Below are 17782 nucleotides of genomic sequence, written 5' to 3' on the forward strand. Positions count from 1 at the left end.
AGAGATCGCAGAGTTCCAAGACATAAGTATCTATTAGATATTCATTTCAACTTGATACCTCAACGCGTTCCCGAGAAAAAGGGACGTTACTTTTGACATATATATCTTGACATACAGACGGACAGAAAGAACCTCAAAAAATGTAATGACAAAGACATACATAAAAATAAATATTGCTTAATATTTGGATCAGATTTGAGAATTATTGTTACATAAATTGCTTCTCTTTATTTTGACAGGACCCCGATACTGACCCCGCCAGGGTGGTCAACGACTTCCCTCAATCAGCGCTTATCGCTATCGACCCGCTAGGGTCGATTAATCCTTTCAAATATTTTTCCTCTCAGATGACGCCCTGAGCCGAGGTTCGATCCCAACTGGGCACCCTCAGACCTGTAGTCTGAAACGTTGTACAGGGTGAGAGCTTTCAGCGCTCCCCATTTGTCCGGCCAAGTAGTTAATGCCGTCTGCGGCAAATCTACAATAAGTCACGTAAAAAAAACTTTATTTTGATCAAGATAATAATGGAAGATGGTCATCATTTATATAATGTCTTAATTTTTATCATCTTAATTTATACCATTTTCTTACTTCTCAACATTTTTAATGAAAAAATAATGCAATCATGTCTGAAATCCTGATCTGATTTCATAATCAGAAAGAAGGAAGCAGCGTACAGCGCCATCTATATTTTTATTGGGGAACGTCTTTTGAGTTTCCCCAAAGACCAGTTTCCCCGTGTACGAAGGTAACAACTCATTTCATTCTTTCATTCATTCCTGTTTGTCAAATGTGCGCGAGGCGCGAGTGAAAGAGGAGAGAGGTTGTTTGCGCAGTGAGGACCTGTCATTCATGATTATTGGTTGGATTGGTTGTTGGTTATGGTTGTGCTTGTGGGGTCACAAGACCAATGTAATCCAAAATAATTCTCAGGTTTAATGTTAAAATCCAAGTTTCAATATTGTGTATGCTGTGTGTGTTTCTCATAACCATGGTGTCATTATCAGTTGTTCGATTGTGAATGGCTGGTGTCAAAGTACAAAACAACTAATGAATGATGCAGTCTATATTCTGGACAGGCAGAGTGCTATCACGTGCTATACGAAATGGACTTGCGAGTATTTCGAGTGCTGCTGAATTGAATGTAACAAACAAGAAACATCCATATTTAGTTTCCGTGGTATGTGGTTTTCCCAAAGACATTGCAAATGGTAGGACACGTAAAGGACAATTTGGGGACGACGCATGGTTCTCCACCAACTTCAACAATGCGGATGTTATCGGTAAGTGAATTGGGGTGTTTTTCCGTGATTTGTAAAACGTAGGATGTTCTGTTCCACCTGTTCAGTAACTACAATAGTGGATGGATAAATTGGTGAATGTTCTTTTGTTAGGGGGATAATAATGGGTGAACAAGTTAATTGCAAATAAATTGTTGTTGTGTAATTTCCTACACATAACAAAGTTAAAGATGAACTAATAACATTGATCCTTTATGCTTTAAACCTAATAGTGTAACCTGGTTAACTGTGATTTCAGGGGAGTGGTAACTTTGTCTTACTTATTACATTTACCTAGTGTCTCAGATATGTAGTTATAAATAAGCAAGTACCTGCCTTATTTAATGACGGACCCAATAATAGAGGTGGGAATAGTGGTAATTTCAGTTCCAGGGGTTTAATTATTCAATTTCAATTCAATAAAATATTAGTTTTATTTTTTTACAATCCTACAATATTACCTGTAATATAATCCCAGTTAGAGAGGTAACCAATTGTTGTTATTCCAGTTACAGAGGTCAGTTTCAAAAATATACTGTTTACCTAACTATAATTTTAAGAAGAGGTACACTCTGCCCCATTTACTTAACATATGGATAAATCCCATTTAAAGAGGTTACTTATAATAGAGCTAATTTGGTGTAAAAAATCGGGACCCCAGCATGTCCCCGCTACAGAGGATTCTCACTTATCTAGATCCCACTTAAGCAAGTTTCACTGTATTTCCAAATAATAATGCACCTAATTGACAGAAACAGAAATAGGTCTGTCCTTCCCAATACACAACTAACAACAACACATCACATTTATTGAGCTCATGTTCCTTTACCATAGGAGTCGCAGATGGCGTGGGAGGCTGGCGTGCGTACGGCATTGATCCGGGCGAGTTCTCCTCGTATCTCATGAGGATGTGTGAGCGGCTTGTTCAGATGGGCCACTTCAAGCTCTCTGAGCCTGGTGACCTCCTGGCCAAGTCCTACTATGAACTACTGGAACATAAGAAACCAATTTTAGGTAAAGACTTTTTTCTACTAGGTATAGGTACAATTTTTTTTAAGTAAAATGGAATAAGGGACAGTTAATACTAAGTTGTTAATATATACTCTTATAATAATTACTAGGGAACCTATCATAATAATATAACACAGCCTATTTATTGCTTATTTTTTTGTAGCTCTGCCGACCCCAATACAATTTATGAGTGTGGAAATCAATACATATGTAATGCATATTAACACTAAAAAAAAAACATCTTCAGAGATAAAAAAATATAAGAAAAAATAAATAATAAAAAGATAAGATTCCTGAAGGTAAAACAATTCTTAGTAGGTATTGTTCACTTCAGTATACTAGTACAATAAATTCATTCTTAAGACAACTCATCTCAATTCAACTCTGATGAGCTTTGCACTCATATTTTTTGTAGGCACCTCTTCAACAATACTTATTTTACCTTTGCCCATTTATGCAGCATGTTATGTTTTATATGGACAAAGGATGGTGTTACTTTGCGAAAAATTAAAGGTTGTTGACTATTTTTGTAAAAAAAAGGATTATGATTATGCTTTAAATCTGATAAAAATTACTTATGTTCCTACAGTCATTAAGTACCTGAGTAGTAGTCATTATGTAATATATGAATATATTATGCATATAATAATATCATGTCTCATTCAATTATTTAACTTTAAAACGTCCTGATGTCACCTTATAAGTAATTGGGTATAAAGTTCATTATACTTTAATTAAACATTTATGTGTTGGACTAATTTGTTCACCTTTATGGATAATATTGTTAAACATGTTTTTTAAACATTTTTAAGCTTGTGTTGTGACCCTTAGACTTTGCATACTCTTGACTGTATTATTTAGGTAGGTAGGTAACTATCATGTCGTGAATCAATTCAATATAACGCGACATAGCGTGCAAATAACTTTAACAACTTTTAGCATTTGACTGTGGTTTTATATTTATATAAATAATTATGTTACCTACGGAACCCATCACATAATTACCTATCACTGAATGGTAATTTTGATACTCTACGGAATACGTAGGTACCTTACCTACTTCGTGATCAAATAGGCTATTTTCCAACTAGTCAAATCAGTTACTTTTTACTAAACGTCATATCACAATATTACTGTGGAATTTGTATGAAATAGCACAGAATAAAATTCATAAATAAGTTAAATAGAAAAAAGAAAATGTTTTTCGTTACTTCTATATCTGTCTTTGAATTTCGTAATTTATCTTGAACCTAGTAGGTACCCTACCCAATTCTCAAGTCGAAAAATACGTTCATCAAATCTTAAAAAATGTGATCCCTTATTCAAGGCGAGTTTAATTTAAGAATTTGCCCTTTGATTGAGTCCTACGTAATGACTGGACTTTAGACTGGTAGCCATTACAGTCTCGTAATATAGCAATCTAGACAGCTTGCGCATGTATCGTCAATGTCGAATACAGTCGCCATTCGCTCAGGGGAACTCCTTAGCGCTTCAAGTGGCTATAGGTGTTTACACACTCCCTTTTCCTTTTTCATATCACCTTGATATTGTGTCAGTTGTCTGTTAATCTTGTCAATTTTAATCTCATAGATGACGATTGTTTAGACAGATATGTTGTCTTTATTTTTGCATTGGAGAGTAAATAAACTTCATTCATTCGTAGTGTTCAATATCTTCAATATTTAGACGATTTTTACAGCAGTGTCCATGTTGTCTTGAAAACCGCTTGAAGACGTACTTTACTTGCCTACCAAAGAGGGGTTTCATTATGGGCGCCCAAATGGCGCACAAAGTCGAATACCTACACAATCTCATGTAGGTATTGTGTTGTTACTAGAGGTTCCCAAACTTTCAAGATAACGAAACCCCCATACCTACCTACCTTTTATTTTATAAAACACTATATGAAATCAAAGTCACTGTTATTTAATTAAGAACTTTTCTATGGACTCCTAGGTTTCGCGGAACCCATTTTACCTATACACACATATTCATGTCATAACTCATTTGTTTCCTTCGCGTATATCATCGCAAAGAATAGAGTTAATGATCCCTATATTGCAAACTGCATTGCACAGGAATAATCCAATAAACCGGAACGTACCTATGAGTCACAAAAACAGTGCTAGACGCACCAGTCCTTAATTTGAGATCTACGTATGTAGGTATAAAGATAGATAAAGATTTATGAATGTTGGGACTTTGCATGTTTGTGATTGCGATAGCGAGTAGGTAGGGGTAGCGACCCCTAACGTTTAATAATCTTAGAAGGTAACGAAAACTGTTTGTCCCCGGGGTTCTCGGCAGGAAATATGGGATATTGGTTTTTTTATGGTTCGTAATGAAAAGTCCGTAATTAGCTATGTGCCATTTTAATGTTTGAAAACAATGGAAGTTAATTATAGAAGTTATAAGGGCCCTCACGGGGCATATCAGACTCAACAAGCAGCTACATAGAATAGAGCTGGCCGAGTCCCCTTTATGCAGATTCCGTTTAAAGGAGGATGAGATGCCATTACACCTGCTATGCATCTGTGAGGCCCTCATACACATAGCATAGCATAGCACTGGGGTGCTACATAATGGATCCCCATTCCAATGGAGGTCATGGAGTATCTTCCCAAAAAGACGATGGATCTAATCGAACGGATCGGTCTGGAATAGGATTTTTGAATGTAGGGACTTGGGCACAATTGATTTTGCTAGGTCGTAGTGGCCATTTGGACTGCATCGGTTCGAGCCCTATTACTTTCAAATAATATTAATTATTGAAGTATCTGAACATTATCATTCGTCACTGCTATTCTGTAAGCCCTGTTCAAGAGTACTTATATATATAACATCAATAGTAGGTAAGTTGCGTGTTATATTATGACTATTATAAGGTAACTCGTGGCTCTGCCAACCTCGATAGAGATTACTGTCGTCATATTGTTTGTGTGTTTAAGACATACACTTGTAGTGTGTTTGGGTAGCGCTCTTGATATTGTAAACAGCCTTGGACACGCGAAAGGCGTAGTACCTTATACGATACTTTCATCATCACCATTTTGACATGTCACACACCCCTTACAATCTACACAAAAATCGTATTCTTAACGTGTGCTGCGTAACGCGTAAGTGCGAGCGAACATTTAAGACTAAAGTAAGACCCAGAGGGGGTGAGGTTTGCGCCCGGTACGAATTGGTGCGGGCGGGGAGTTACCGTCTATACGTAGTATTATATTTATCTCAATCAATCATTCTTTATTGCACATATAACATAATAGGACAGTAACTGGCAGAAATTCCTGATTAGTAGGGTAGTTTCGGTCGCTGGTTAGTGGTCGGCACCCTTTGGGTGAAAGAAGTAAATGTATCTTATCTTTTTTTCTTTTTAACGTATTTTATTTTTATTCTATGCCTATGATTCCTCCAACAGGTAGCAGCACTGCGTGCGTGATGATCCTGGATAGGACGGAGAGCGTGATGCGCGCCGCCAACATCGGAGACAGCGGCTACATGGTGGTGCGAGGCGGCCGCGTGGTGCACCGATCCCACGAGCAGCAACACTACTTCAACACCCCCTACCAACTGAGCCTACCACCTCCTGGGCACGACAGGAACGTGCTTAGTGATAGGTGAGTTATTCTTACAACACCAAACGCCTTATTGCACTAAATTAAAAATAGATATTAAAAACCCAATCAGATCTAGGATGTTTAAAAGAAAGGATTGTTTTATATCCTGTTCTGTGTACAATAAACTGTTAAATAAATAATAAATAAAGGCCAGGTCAGGAGAACCATGTACTCTAAACCAAGCATGTCTAAAGCCGGCCTTTCTAACGCCAAAGAATATATCACAACACATAACATAGCATAACGCATATACTGGGTGTTAGTGACATCGTACCGAATACTGCGGAGGATGATTCACATCATCATTCTGAGTTGATAACAATTGGAATTTCTTCTCGGAAATTTTATGAAAACTTTTGTTTTTTTATTTAATTATTTTTGCGACGAAAATTTCCGCTTGATATCAACTCAGAATCATGGTCTGAATCACCCGTCAAAGTTTTCCTTACGATGTCACTAACACCCTGTTAATATCCATGAAGGGGTAGACAGACGTCTCGGAAGACTCCTCCCTAGCTATGTTTATGTCCTCTTTGAAATTTTATGGTAAAAAAATCGTCTATCTAATATAAAGATAGTGGACCTCTCTGATAAGTTGCTTGGTACCTACCCATAACTTACCTAAACGGAATGATCTGAAATAGATGCGTAACATGTTAATATAGTAATAGGTATTTTCAATATTCTTTATTTGCTGTGAAGACTGTAATTACGTACCTACTGACGAACAGTCATAGGAATTAACAAATTACTATAGAATCATGTCATTTATAAAATCAATTCTGACCTCATCCCGTCGTACGTGAGTACATTTCATGGTCATTCATGTATGCAGAACTAAATAAGTCACAAAATGCATCAATTGGTCCCCGTTACACACAATAAATTACCGCACTAGTCGGTCCCTACTACGTTTTTACCAGCTGAAACTAGCTAAGCATTAGTTCGCAGCCGCTTCGTAATTGGGATGCTCAAGGACTCGGGTTATAAAGCTATAAATTACCACTTTATTCTGACAACTAAATGGGTATTCAAATGTTATTTATACATAGAAAATTTGTCAGGAATATGTTCGTAATATAATTTCATTTTACTCTGGGCGCCTTCCCACTTGCGTCAGACAGAGTACTACGGGGCAGAAAGCAAGAGGGAAACCACTGCCCTATTTTTCTTAAAAAGTAGCATGGTGAGGAATGCTACACCGACAAGAGCGTGGATCTTAAAATTAGTGATGTGTGAATTTCATTAAGTAGGTATTTTCCAATATCCGATGAGTTTGTCCGGTTGTAAAAAGCGACAATTAATAAATTTACGTACCTATGAAGTTATTATTAATGTAGGTAAAGTTATTTGACGAGCTCTGTTATATTGAAGTTAACATCTCGATCTCCAATAAACCCCAATAGCCCTGGGTTCGATTTCCAGATTTTTTTGTTTGTCAAAGAATATTTTTATACTCGTTTTCCGATTCGTATGGAGTAACCTGTAACTAGTAGTCTCACGTTTAATAGGCTATTTTACGAAATGAGAGACTTTCCAGGCTACGTTCCTCAAAAACAAATACTTAGATGGCGCTGTACACATTTTCCTCCGTTTTTTACCCTTGTAATTTCATGGATATCAGACATAATTATGCATCTGCTGGGTTAATGGCAGCCCCCGACGGATATTCCTCGGTTATGTATTATGGTAAAATTATTATCCCTACATTTAAGTATATCTTCGAGAAACAGACACGTTAGGAAAAATCTGTAAACATCCATATTTATTCTTTAGTTACTTAGTATATCTATTATCGATTTCTCGAGATATCAACTCTTATTTAGAAAGTATTTTTAAGTCTATTATAATATTTCGTTACATAATAATTGGGTTAAGTCGGGGGTTTTAAGTCATTTTATTCTTTTTCCATGAGATTTATATACAGTCGTGGGTTTTTTTCAAAATTTTTAATTTTGCTTATTTATCTATGATTTTGGGTATAAATGATGAACCATTTTATTATACCCTGGGACAATTACATCTTCCATCCACTATTATTCTGATCAATGATAAAGTGTAATAATAAAAAGTATACATAATGTGATCCAAATATCAAGCAACAATTATTTCTATATGCTTCTGCTATTACATTGTTATTTGGAATAATTATGTACCCGCGTGATGAGAAAATGGGTTATTATCACGTTAGGTGTACAATGCCATTTATATTGATTTTGGCGAACGTAACTTGGAAAGTCATCGAACGTAACCTCATTGCGATTTATTCTAAAATAAGTTCTTCTCTACGTTCACGTTGGTCGCAGTAAATTCGGTATAGTAAACATTTTATACCAGCAATGTAGCAGCATTTTTAGACGTGTAAAGTGGATAATAAGAGTATTAGCGTGTAGTTTTAACTTCCTTTTCGTGGAGGAAACTAAAAAAGTCGCTTGACCGGCGCCGGCGCCGTCCAAGCTACTAGGAACTAACGGCATGTAATGGACAAAAAACTCTTTTAATTTCATGCAATTTCGCTTCGGTTACAGCCGTCGCTTCTGTTTGATAGGTGGCACGGAGAAAAGGTCTAATATCCATTAATTAATTAGAAATCTATGAAAATGAAGCACAGTGTTTTTTAATCAAACCATACGTTGGTTGGTTGTTGTTAGTTGTCTGGTTGGGAAGTCTGTTTACTAGGTAGGAAAGAGGCATGAGTTTATGTATGTACGTACAGTTGGCATTGCAAATTCCGCTGTAGACGTACTAACACAAATGCATACTTGCTTTCGGCTGGCACCCCATCAAAGATAACGGATTTTTGGTCAAAAAGGTGTGAATGCAATTTTTCTTCGATTGCTGTCGCCGCTTCATTTGTGCATATGACAGCCTTGCCTTTTTTAAATTACCTAATTTTGTTTCCATTAATTACTTTATATAAAGCACTTACACACTTTAAGTTATAACTAATAACCAATGAATAACCAGTTTTAACCGATCTTAACCTCGGACTCCGCAGACGTTATTAAGCAAGCTTCTTAAGGCTTTTTATGTTAGATAAGTACCTACATATTTGTTGGTTTTCCTCCTTAATGTTGACTTAAATAGTATGCAATTTGTATATAAAATATTGTCAACAATAAAGTGTTCTGGTTAAATTATTATTATTTAATTTTCATTACTAGTTTTAGTTACTAGCTACCTGCTAGGTAATTTGTTTCAATATTTGTATTGATCATAACTGTAGACATCATTTCATCTGTGTATGTCATCTAGAATCGACATGTTTGTCGCCTCATTCGACGTCGTTATTTTAATGAACTCTTAAACAGAGCCAAAAACAAAGTTTTTTACGCAGGTAGGTAATTTACTTGCTTGGAAAAAATATTTTACCCGACTGCTAAGAAATCTACGACGTAAAACAGGATGGATACCTAGGGCAGAAAGGACACTCCGTCCTGCACGGATACGAGCTTGAAGCGAGCTTCATTTAATTCAGCACCTGATGGGGGTGATTTCATCTATTTAAGCCGTTAAGGACCGCGCGCGCACTGTCCGTCTCGCTCGCACGCCCAGGGTAAGGCGGTACAGAGTAAGAGAGGGATTTTTGAATGAAGTATCCGGGCTGTTCTAGTTCTAACTTTCGCAAGGACATCGCAATCTGGACTTTGGACACTTGGGTTGTTTACTTACAGCCTCTGAAAACATAGCTTGCCGAGTTTTTATTTGGCCGTTGATAACATTTTTTGATATCGCAATTGCGTCATTATCAGTTAAGGAAGATGTTACAACTCAAAGCAAAAGGTTAATTCAACATAGATAATGAGTAAACATTATACTCGGGGTTCTATACTATGCAAGTCAATGTATGTCAGAAAAATAATATGGTATAAGAATCGTGTTCACCTAGATAATATAAATCTCGTGCGAAGATATCACACTATCTTGTTTTCATTTTCACCTAAATTGATGATATCATTTTTGACACACCTATAAATATAGATATATATAACTACCTACTTTAACAGTACTAGCAGATAACAAAATGTTTAGGAGAAAAATGTACGTAGCTCCTATTCCTTTCATATACAGTTGAAAATGTTAAAATAGGAAAAAAAATATTTTGCTAATATTGAATAACAAATTGGAAAAAAACTATGTCACATAATATATAAAACTAGTTCGCTATCAGATTGTTTGTATTTTGTTGAAACAAAGTTCAGCGGCAGATTTCAGTAGTGAGTGCTCTACGTATATAATTATGTATATTCATATCAAAACCCGTCAAAACTTAGTTAATCACTTTCATAATATGTATACATAAATAAATATATGAGCACGTAAATTATAGAAGAAAAATTGTGATTTTAAAGTGTTCTTAGCAGGGAATCGCAATGGAAGAAAAAATCTATTGTTTTATTTATTTTTGTAGAATTCAAACATCTGTTTCGCTAACATTTAAAATACCGAAATTTAAAAAAAATTAAAAGATGTCTGCGTCACGTTTGTTTACGTTAGAGATTGAATTGGGTTCGCGCCAAACACATTTTATTTAAATTCATTCTAATTATGGGAACTGTAAAAAGTCGTGTGTATTGTATTTCCAATGTGTTATTTATGGACGTAACATCTGTCTCTCGTCGTCAGGTGATTTTCTTACATCATTATGTTTCCATTTGACGATAGAAAGGAGTTATAAAGACAATTATTGTTTAGACCTGCAGTGCGACGTGTATAAGCTGTTAAATAAAACAATATGGTATGTTTCCGCGTACATTAAGTATTTATCGCGGTAATTTCGGTACTAATGGACCTAAACGGTCCATTCACGTCCTACTAGGCTCCGCCCCTCATTGAAACGGCGCTGCCCCATTGCAGTGTAGTTGGAAGCTTCTAAATTAGTACCTAATAGCTCGAGTAGTTAGTCATAATAATGTACGTATAGAATTTTTTATTCCTCCGGTCTGACTTAGCATAATTTCTATACACTACTCTACTACTACTAGATGACAAGGCATGTGTAGGAGCTCCTCCAATATAATTAACACCAAAATAATATGTTGAAGACGTTCTAAAAATATCACCTTACTGTCTCAGTCACATATGCCAGTGAATAGCTTTGTCAATAAAAGAAACATCACGTAAGTAGTACTATACAAAACAATGACGGATTTTTCCATATAAACAAGAGAGAACAAGCGCTCTAATCTAAAAAGCAGAACAATTGATTTCAATTACTTATTCAATGCCTTCAATGATTCGGCTCTAAACAATATGGGGCGTATTTCTGTCAATATCTATGTAGTGTGAATTTACAGTCAACTTTTTGAAAAAGTCTAGCTGTTTCGTTAAATGCCGGATTGTACAATTATACTGCGACATCTACATAATATACAAAAAGTATAGGTCCTGAATGAAGGCTTATTAACATAAAATATAAGTTATGTTTAACTGTTTAGCTAAGATTTGTTCCATGGTCATGAATATAAATAATATAAATAAATAATAATATTATGTAACAAGTGCCTATTCAATACGTAATGTCGCTATTCTGTGTAGCTCTTACGATTAGAGACAAAGTATGTTACAATGTACGTAGCCAATTGCTTTAAACACTACGATATTGAGACACGATTGTATTGTTATGAAAATAAATGTCGCGAAAAGTTCACGCTATCTTTTAAACGTGTAGTCTTCGTGTATTTTTATTGCTGTCAAATTAAGTTGGTGGTTGCCCGAATCGACACCATTGACTCGATATTTTGTGTGATGCTACTCAATTTCTAATTATATAATTAAAATTTAACGAATCTACCTCACGTGTACACCAAGAAATAAAAAGTACATTAAAACATTCGGTATTATATTAAACAAAAGAAAATGAATGTTAAATGGGGTCCGGCCAGGGAGTACTTTTCCCGAGCCGGGCCACCATGAGTTCTATACTAAGAGATTATAGTATGTAATTATGTAACCCCCCTCCGGTTGATTGAGGGGAGGCCTGTGCCCAGCAGTGGGACGTATATAGGCAGTTTATGTAATAGTATGTAATTAAGCAATAACGACATAGATAAAAGTGCGGAAACTCTACTCCATTACACTTTCCGGCCATGGAGCATCACACCAATATTTTTCCTGTGGACAGTGTCTACACGGTTATTACCCACAATGTGTGTCGTTTCAACACCGAGTCATAGTCACAAGACCGCCTGCGAATATGAAAAACAAATTTCCCTTTTGCCTCAGTCATGTGCTCATTCCACAATCTCAGTTGTATTTCTGCATGCACTAATATTAGAATTTTTAGCTCATTGGATATTTGCCAGCGGTAACCTCACGTGCTCCGTTCAGACTTGAGAACCAAACACATTTGTTTGTTTGTATACATGTATTATACTCACACATAGGACGCCTAGAAAACACACACAGTTATCAGATACCTCGTTGAAATAGATTTATTCCATGATTCCAATTCCGATACCTATTGTTTTCCCGTTTTATACGCCACTGGTAGCTAAAGAAAAGGACATTGACTGAAATAAGAGACGAAATAATTTTCAACTTCTGAAATACTGGGTAAATACACAAAATATGAAAGTGACACGAGAGCTTTCGCAATTCAAAGATTTACCGGTGATTCGACCTCGAATTGTCTCCAAATGACGTCGGGTCGTGCGGCGGTAATTTTATCAATTTACGCTTTACTGGCTCGCTTTAGCTTCGGTTTCTCTGTCCTCGATAACAAGTTAACAGTGACAACCGGGTACTGTTTAGCATTCAAATCAGATCTATGGCACGGAAGAAGATACTCTAAAGTCTTACAAATTCATATTTTTATCATTTTAACATAACATAAATAAATAAAATAATAACATTGCATTACGCGTGTATCCCCGAAGGGGTAGGCAAATGTGTATAGTACACTCACACCTCGCCTGCTATATTATAGTTCCATGTCATAGGAGGCGAACCCATTGATATTTTTCATTTTTTTAAATTAATTTAGGACTTGAAAGATTTTGGACGAGTCATAAGTGGGTGCGAGTTGTCTTTCGATTACTTTTGGCTTTGGGATTACGGACGTGAGATAATCTATCTAAATGTATTAAACAATTTGAATTTTGGTAAAATTCTCATTATTGTTTTATGCATTTCATTCAATCTTAATTTTCTCAAAGCATCTTAAAACAAACGGACAAGGTACCTATAGTTCTTGCCTGCTCTTTCTGCAGCTCTTAATTTACACAGAAAGATAATATTCAGTGTAATCAAAAAGAAAGTCTTGAATTTCTTGAATTTTGAAGTAACATAACATTTTCTCAATACGATTTTGTACTGCTGTACAAGTTAAAAGTCAGACAATCTGGGACGTCAATGAGATAAATTCCTGCTGATTCGTAATAATAATAATAAAACATTAAGTTAATTAACATCCGATATAATTAGTTTATTTGTGTTTATTAGATCTCGTGTTAGTTTATTGGTTCTTGCCAATATTTATACACACTAGCCTTTTTGTTGGTACAAATAAACATGACAGGTTTCTTCTCCAACATTATATCTATTTTTATCACTTATCAGTTATGTTATTATTATACAATCTCAATTAAAATTATGTACCAAAATAATACGCTTAATATATTAGAAGTGTATTAGTTTATCTAGTCTAGGTAATAAATCTTGATAGTTCAATTAATTTAGTTTGCTGATGTTGGTAAAAGACAAGAGAACACGAGTGATTACATATCAGTTATCATACATATGCACAAAATCATGCCCATAACCATATTGGGGTAGGCAGACTACGGTGATACGTTATCCCAACTTGCAAGTTGATATCTACAACATGTCCTGGATGATTTAGTGTTCTTTGTCAAATTACGAGTAGATACAGTATTAGAAATAAAGATAAAATTGGCGTGGAATGAACGTCTATTCCAGAGAAATGTAAAGTACAAGTGGAAGGGGTTGTGGAGGGAGGGACAACTTCAAATTAGCGCCTACAAAAATAAATAAGCAATCCCCCATATCCTATGGGATGCTTGTAGAGTATGAACAGGCGTCGATATCCAACAATTCGCAACAAGGAACAGCTTTTATTTTTGAGACAATCGTAGTATTTACATAAATTCTCACACCCTACCCGTCAATACATAAAACTTGAAATATTGCCGGTGTTTTTCTGCTAAGGCAGAACTAAAACTGAGAAAAAGATGCAATAAATTGTGTCTTGTCATGGCGTGTTTTAGTACCTATTATAATGTTAATATTCAGATTTTCTCATCGCAGCTTTCCTTATTTGATGCCAAATGAATGTGTGTTAATTACCACATGATGGATTTTAAACCGACTACTATTAGTTGACGAGGGCCTTAAGACGTCTATCTAAATAAAATGTTTTTTCTATCAAATAAAATAAATACAATTTATTGCACACGAAACCAACATCCATATGACAAATACGAGGAAAAGTTTTACGAGGGTAATTGTAAAAGGAATGTAGAAGTAGAAGTTACCAAACCTATCGACATGACTGTTGGTTTAAATAATATCCTGTGGAATTACAATAGGTATTAAATAAATGTACAGTCCCCATCCAGTGACGGTGCGAGAGATATCACTGTGGAACTTTCCAATCTGCATTCCGCAAAAATAATATAGATGGCACTCTCCAGAGTTAACGTGATAATTACCTATTTTCTAATTCCTCGGGTACATAATTATTCAAAAATATAATGTAATGGCAGAAGCATATATCAAATTAATTGTTGCTTGATATTTGAATCAGACTGTATAGATTCTATACTATAGAATCATATTGCTAGAAAATACCCTACACTCACCTTCCGTATTTATCTCTCGTTTGGGTTGTGAGATCAATAACGGACCTCATCAATCCTAGTGTCATATGGAGCCGCCAAAGGCCCCAGAATCATGGAGTATAGCATTAATGCGTCAATCAAAAAAGCGTATTCATTTTATTTGGAAGTTAATTGGTACTTATTTTTCAAATTAGTTATCAACAAGAAATCTAACACAAACAAATCATTTTTCCAGGCCAGAATCGGCGGAGACGTCAGAATTCCCAGTGGAATGCGGCGATGTGATCCTGGTAGCGACAGACGGAGTGTTTGACAACGTGCCAGAGCCCGTACTGGTGGCAGAGATGAGGCGCGCGCAGGGGCTCGCGGGGGACGCCCAGCGCCTGCAAGCGGTTGCTAACTCTATCGCGTGGATGGCGCGAAACCTGTCCTTCGACGGCTGCTATATGTCGCCCTTCGCTAAAAGCGCGCGCCAGAACGGCATAGACGCTATAGGTAAGTTCTGGCCAAATTAAACAGGCCACATTAAAGCAATTCATTTAAAAATCCAGTATTGACATTGTCATTTTTTGACATTACTCACTTACTTTTATATGCGCAAATGTCAAATTGGGTAGTGTACTAGGTTCAACATAAATGATGAAATTCTGATTACTAAATAAAGACAGATCTAAAACTAACGAAAAACATTTATTTTTTATCTATTTAACTTATTTATGAATTTTAATCAATAAAAACGTAATAATAAGTTAAACATTTTATCACCTTTTTCTATGACGTCAACGTGTGCTTTTTGATGTTTAGTAAAAAGTAACTGATTTGACTAATTGGAAATTAGCCTATTGCAATATTGCTTTTTAGATGAACTGCTTCTATGTGGCCTTTTTAACCCTTTATAAGCTCTCACTTAACAAAAGACATTTGGTTTGTGCATACAATTTTTGAGAAGAGGCTGGTGCCTAAACTAGGTAAAACCTGTCTTAAAGGACAAGTGTTTAGTTAATGCATCTCCTGCGGTGAAGATTTGTATTTTTTATTTTGACGGTTTCTTGACTGTCAAGGTTGTCTTTAAAAGCAATTTGCGATAATTCAAGACGAATATTCTTTCATCCTTTTGATCTTTGTTATGTAAAAATGCTTTTGTCGTATGTTAGTGAAATATTTCAGACGTTTAAAGGATGTCTTTATTGTAAGCTAATTGTTGTTTCAAGAAACTGATGAAGTTGTTTTTGTTTCAGGAGGTAAACCAGACGACATAACGGTGCTACTCGCAATTGTAGCGCTATGAAATGTCCTATTGTGATTTATGTAGATTTTAGGCACTCGTTTTGTTCAAGACATACAAAATTAGTAGAATTAGTGTTTACAAATACAAACAACGACACCAAAAACTTCATAAATCGGTCGACTTTTGATTGCGTAGTATCATATTCTGAATACTAGAGTTAGATTATCTAAATTATCAATTATTAGCAAATTAATGGTTCGTAATGATTCTGAACATGTGATCTGTTGGTCATCCCGGAATAGCCGCCGGTCTCGACCAGTGGTGTGCTGTTCCCGGGAATGTTCCCACTTTGGGAATGATCTCGGAAGTAAAAAGGCGCAAAACTTATGTAAAAAGAGCTTTATTACCTAACCTAACCTTTAGGCAGATAAGGCCAGACTACAAGAAAGGCCAATTTGAAAAAGAAAATCAGCCAGTGCCCTTACTATTGGCTACTTGACAGTTTTCGGATAAGTATTTTTAAAAATACAGACGCTTATTTTATACCTGTTAAAATATTTTATTTTCTCGAAAAAGTTTATGTAATAGAAAAAAACATTTTTCTTTATTAATTTCAAATTTCGCGCGAAAACGATTGGTGACGGGACATTCTGCCCAGTGACGTCACACGAGGCTCAATCATGGCCGCCCGTGTTTCGAAACTTGTAATACATAGATAAAAAAAATCGATCCTTATTTTGTAAAAAATAAAGTAAGTAGATAAAAATGACCTTAATAAAAAAAGCTATTGGATAATTATCATTAAATATTAAACTATTGTATCCGACATAATATTTCATTGTTACAACTGTCGAGTAGCCAATTAAAGAGGCACATTCCCACTTTGGAAACATTCCCGGGAACGGCGCATAACTGCTCTCGATCGCTATCATATCCTGTCGCGCTAATTTTTATCTATCATTATTATATGATTTTGTGATTGTTAATTAGGTACGTAATCGGAACATGCTTTGATAGAACAACGCAAAGTGTTTCATATTGTGTACTGTGCGCAAGCATTATACATAGAGCCACAGATCATGAAATTGATAATGCTCGGCTTATATCTTGGACGTCTGATGTTTTAGTGATTTTTGTAACTGGTTTATTTGGGAGCGTTTTATGTATGGACACCTCACGTTTAGTGTGATCAATGATTATGAGAATCTGAGTCAGTGACAGCTGCAATTGAGTGTGAATGTTTCGATGTTTGAATGAAGACTGATATAGTTTTACTGTTCTTGTTGTTACTGTAGATATAATGAATGTTACAAAGCAATGTTTCATACCAATCACGATTAATGGTTCTCTGTAACAATTTTTATTTCTTTTTGTACATTTTCTATGTAATTAAATATTGTGATAATTTTTCTTAATTTTCATCCTTTGAGTAATCATTGCATAGCAACGCTTTCTCGTGGCTGTTGACGGAAATATTTAATGTACATTGATTAGCACCATTATATTGAGTTGACTTACTAGTTTTGTTGTTACATTGTATCTGTATTCGTTCTGTGCTGTGAGTGCTGTGACAGTAAAACTACTTTTCCAATCAATGCCATTCATCACTGATCATCATTTACTACTTTCTAAACTATTTTTAGCGAACGCATTTTGTCAAAAGTAACGAATAACCAAATTTCGATTCGCTCTAAATAACTTGTGTGAAGTGAAAAAGTTAGAAATAAACATGCTGATTATGATATTTGAAGTTTGATTTGTGATTGATAAGTACACCTGGCGACACTGTTTCTAATCTATACTCATGTAGGTAATCTGATGACTGCGCAATAATATACCGTG

General features: G+C 35.5%; 1 protein-coding gene across 1 annotated transcript; it reads left to right on the forward strand.

Moving 5' to 3' along the window:
* The first annotated feature begins 791 nt into the window (after positions 1-791).
* Positions 792-17682, forward strand: LOC126372245 (protein phosphatase PTC7 homolog). Its single transcript, XM_050017930.1, has 5 exons — positions 792-1283; positions 2115-2294; positions 5713-5911; positions 14948-15207; positions 15951-17682. Exons 1-5 carry the CDS (start codon positions 1055-1057, stop codon positions 15998-16000), a joined length of 918 nt encoding a protein of 305 aa, XP_049873887.1. The 5' UTR covers positions 792-1054; the 3' UTR covers positions 16001-17682.
* The last annotated feature ends 100 nt before the right edge of the window (positions 17683-17782 follow it).

The sequence above is a fragment of the Pectinophora gossypiella genome, chromosome 13 (genome assembly GCF_024362695.1).
Source record: "Pectinophora gossypiella chromosome 13, ilPecGoss1.1, whole genome shotgun sequence".
In the NCBI taxonomy this organism is placed as follows: Eukaryota; Metazoa; Arthropoda; class Insecta; order Lepidoptera; family Gelechiidae; genus Pectinophora; species Pectinophora gossypiella.

Coding starts and splice junctions, on each gene's coding strand:
- LOC126372245 (XM_050017930.1), top strand. CDS start 1,055: ATGATGCAGTCTATATTCTGGACAGGCAGAGTGCTATCACGTGCTATA. Junction 5,912..14,947: donor AGGAACGTGCTTAGTGATAG/GTGAGTTATTCT, acceptor TCATTTTTCCAG/GCCAGAATCGGCGGAGACGT. Junction 15,208..15,950: donor GAACGGCATAGACGCTATAG/GTAAGTTCTGGC, acceptor TTTTTGTTTCAG/GAGGTAAACCAGACGACATA.